Source organism: Lagopus leucura, unplaced genomic scaffold, assembly GCF_019238085.1.
Source record: "Lagopus leucura isolate 7727_CA_CO unplaced genomic scaffold, USGS_WTPT01 34905-0_obj-0_obj, whole genome shotgun sequence".
In the NCBI taxonomy this organism is placed as follows: Eukaryota; Metazoa; Chordata; class Aves; order Galliformes; family Phasianidae; genus Lagopus; species Lagopus leucura.
The window spans coordinates 1-3,410 of record NW_024967870.1 but is presented as its reverse complement, the minus strand read 5'-3'; the positions used below and the strand labels follow the sequence as shown (position 1 = coordinate 3,410).

The 3,410-nt window shown below is 60.5% G+C and overlaps 1 protein-coding gene across 1 annotated transcript; it reads right to left on the bottom strand.

Moving 5' to 3' along the window:
* Nucleotides 1–941: 941 nt before the first annotated feature.
* Nucleotides 942–3,353, bottom strand: LOC122193351 (vegetative cell wall protein gp1-like). The gene is made up of 2 exons (XM_042894112.1): nt 3,059–3,353; nt 942–2,776 (listed from the first exon to the last, which is right to left on the bottom strand). Exons 1-2 carry the CDS (start codon nt 3,103–3,105, stop codon nt 1,036–1,038), a joined length of 1,788 nt encoding a protein of 595 aa, XP_042750046.1. The 5' UTR covers nt 3,106–3,353; the 3' UTR covers nt 942–1,035.
* Between the last annotated feature and the right edge of the window lie 57 nt (nt 3,354–3,410).

The window sequence follows — 3,410 nt, the reverse complement described above, 5'->3', positions numbered from 1 at the left end:
TGATGTCCAGTCTAAAGGTGAAGAGGAAAGATTGTGAGGGGGTTTCCCCAGTGAGAAGTACAATTTCAGAAAGGGGCACGTGCAGAGAACCCAGAGGGAAAGCAAGGCAAACCTCACAATGACTGCCACAAAACCAGTGCTACAAAGAGAGAATTCACTGCCTTTTCTTCTTCTTCTCTTTCTCTTCTTCTTTTCTTTCTTTTCTTCTCTTTCCTCCTTCCTTCCTTCCTTCCTTTTCCAGCTGACTGATGGCTGCTTTATTTGTGGCCACAGCTCCTGAGGAGCGCTGAGAGCTGGGAGGAAACAGGGGAATGTTGCACCCCCTGCAGGATCCTGAAAATCAGTGACGCAGGGCAGGTGCTGGGAGGGGCTGCAGGGTGCAATGCTGGCAGCCGAGCTCTGCTTCTGGTAGCAGGATGGACTGCGCCTCTGATAAGGTGACTGCAATCACAGTGAGCAGTGGCAGCAGGCACACCAGGTTTGCAGCACTGCCTTCCTCCCATCTCTCTCCACTTTCAGATTCTCGATCCAGCCCACAGAGCCAAAAGAAATGGAGGGGGAAGAAAATGTGCTAATAGTTCTTGCTTGGTTCCTATTGCAGAGCAAACGATTGCCTGCTGCTCAGAGCAGGACGGCGCCTGCTGTCTGCTGAACCTTACGCAGGAGCGCTGGTGCTTTTGCATCATGCACTCCCACCCTTGTCCCCTGCCCGAGACGGGACGTAGGGCACCCACAGCCTCTGGGCACCCTGCGCCAGGGCCTCGCTGCGTTTGGGAGAGGAATTTCCTCTGCACATCTACCTCAATTTCCACTCTTTGAGTTTAAAGCCATTCCCACTCGTATTATCGCCGTCTGCCAATGCCAAGTGGCACACAAGGTCTGGCAGCGGGTCAGGTAATGACGCGACAACAGCACGTGGACAGCTGTGGTGTTATTTTCTGTTTATTGGTACTGAGGAGGCTGGTAATCTCAGGTACATGACAGCAGTGGTTCTGTGGATGTCAGTGTCTGTAAACCCACATGCTGGGAGTGCTCTCACCTCCTGATGGAGAGCGGAGAGGAGCGGTAGGGCAGATGCAGTGCTGGGGTGTGCTGGAGGCTGCTGGACCAGGTCTGTTTCCCCCTGGCAGTGGTATTCCACTTATCTAATGAAGCCCCTGAGCTGACACCCCGGGGGGGCCACTCCCACCGCCTGAAAGATGCTTGAGGGGAGGGAGAGGATGGAGCTCGGGGCGGCTGTGGGCTGCTGATCCGCTCACGCTTCCCCCAGGCCGCAGTTGTCGGTCTGTTGGATAATTCCCCCTGGCGAAGACCCTGGGGGGGCTGCTCCCACCTCCTAAAGGATGGTGGAAAGGAGGGGGAGGGCAGCATGGAGGCCTGGGGGGACCTGGGGCGGCCAGGCCTGTCATGCTGGGGCAGCCACTGCTGTCCCTTGAAAAATGGTGGAGAGGAGCGGAAGGGCAGTGGGGGTGCCTGAGGGGGCCACTCCCGTCCCCTGAAGGATGGTGGAGGGGAACGGGAGGCTGGTGACAGTGCCTGGGGAGGCCGGGGGCTGCTGGGCTGGTCCTGCTTCCCCCTGGCAGCGGCTGTCCTGTCAGACTGTTTCCCCGAGCCTGCACTCTGCACAGATCGCTTCCACTCCCTGATGGATGATGGAGGGAATGGGGATGGCAGAGGTGACACTGGGGGGGGCTGGGGGCTGCCGGGCCTGGTCTGTTTCCCCCTGGCAGTGGTTTTCCAGGGGTGTGATGATGCCCCCGAGCTGACACCCTGGGGGCGCTGCTCCCACCTCCTAAAGGATGGTGGAGAGGAGCGGAAGGGCAGTGGGGGTGCCTGAGGGGGCCACTCCCGTCCCCTGAAGGATGGTGGTGGGGAACAGGAGGCTGGTGACGGTGCCTGGGGAGGCCGGGGGCTGCTGGGCCGGTCCTGCTTCCCCCTGGCAGCGGCTGTCCTGTCCGACTGTTTCTCCGAGCCTGCACTCTGCACAGATCGCCTCCATTCCCTGACAGGTGATGGAGGGAACGGGGATGGCAGAGGTGGTGCTGGGGGGGGCTGGGGGCTGCCGGGCCTGGTCTGTTTCCCCCTGGCAGTGGTTTTCCAGGGGTGTGATGATGCCCCCAAGCTGACACCCTGGGGGCGCTGCTCCCACCTCCTAAAGGATGGTGGAGAGGAGGGGGAGGGCAGTGGCAGTGCTGGGGGGGGCTGGGGGCTGCCAGGCCTCTCAGACTTCCCCGAGGCAGCAGTTATCCAGGTGCTGGATGATGCCCGCGAGCCGACACGCTGAGGGGACCGCTCCTGTCCCCTGAAGGATGGTGGTGGGGGATGGGGGGGCGGCGTTGATGCCCGCTGCGGCCGGGGGCTGCTGGGCCTGTCGCTCTTCTGCCGGGGAGCAATTGTTTCGCTGCTGGCCGATGACCGCAAGCCTCCACCCCGGGCGGGTTCCTTCTGTCCCTTGAAGGATGGTGGAGGAGGACGGGGGGGCGGCGTTGATGCCCGCTGTGGCTGGGGGCTGCTGGGCCTGTCGCTCATCCCCCGCGATGCGGAGCCCGAGCTGGGGGGCGGCGGGGGTCGAGGCGGGGCTAGCTGAGCCCGGCGGCTGTTCAGCCTGGCAGGGGCCGCTCTGCTGGTGCCCTGCGGCTGGTGGGCAGGTTGTTCCCGCACAGATGGTTGGTGGTTTGTCCGTCCATCGGGCCACTCGAGGTCAGCAGACTCCTCCTCTGACTGCGAGCTGTAGCTGCTGCTATCGTCCTGCGCTCCATCAGCTGCAGCGAGGCGCCTGTGGAGAGAGGAACGTGCTGAGGGCGCAGCAGAGCCCCTGCTCTCCTTCCTCAATGGCAAAGAGCCGCCCTCGGCTCTCAGCCCATCTCAGGCCCAGCACTAAGAACTGGCTGCAGGAATGGCCGCGCCATTCCAACATCTGACAGCACTGATCTCAGACCATGGTAGCCAACGGCTGACCGGCCTCTCTGTGCTGCTTTAACTAGAAATGCCTCCTGGCTCACGGCAGACCTGCAGTAAGAGTTGGGCGGGATGTGGGTGGGGGTGAACAACAACTCACTGCTTTCTCTTCCTGCACCACCAGAAAAGAAGACAGCACAGAATCATCGCTAGCAACAGGGAAACCGAGACAGATATGGCAAGTTCCAGGTACAACTTCCGTGCATCTTTAACTTGCTCGGCGTTTGCACGTCCTTCATCATCCACACCTGGAAGAATAAAGTGGTTGTTGCTGTGTCTTGTGCCATACCGGCAATCTCGCAGGAGGTCTGACACGGCCACAAAATGCTCTTTTCATGTTGTTGGCCTCCTGGAACAAGTGAAAATCCTCAGGCTGCAATGCTTTCCCTGATTCCAGGGGAAGCAAAGGGAACTCCCAAAGGCGCACTCTGGAGAAGGGAACTCACATCAAC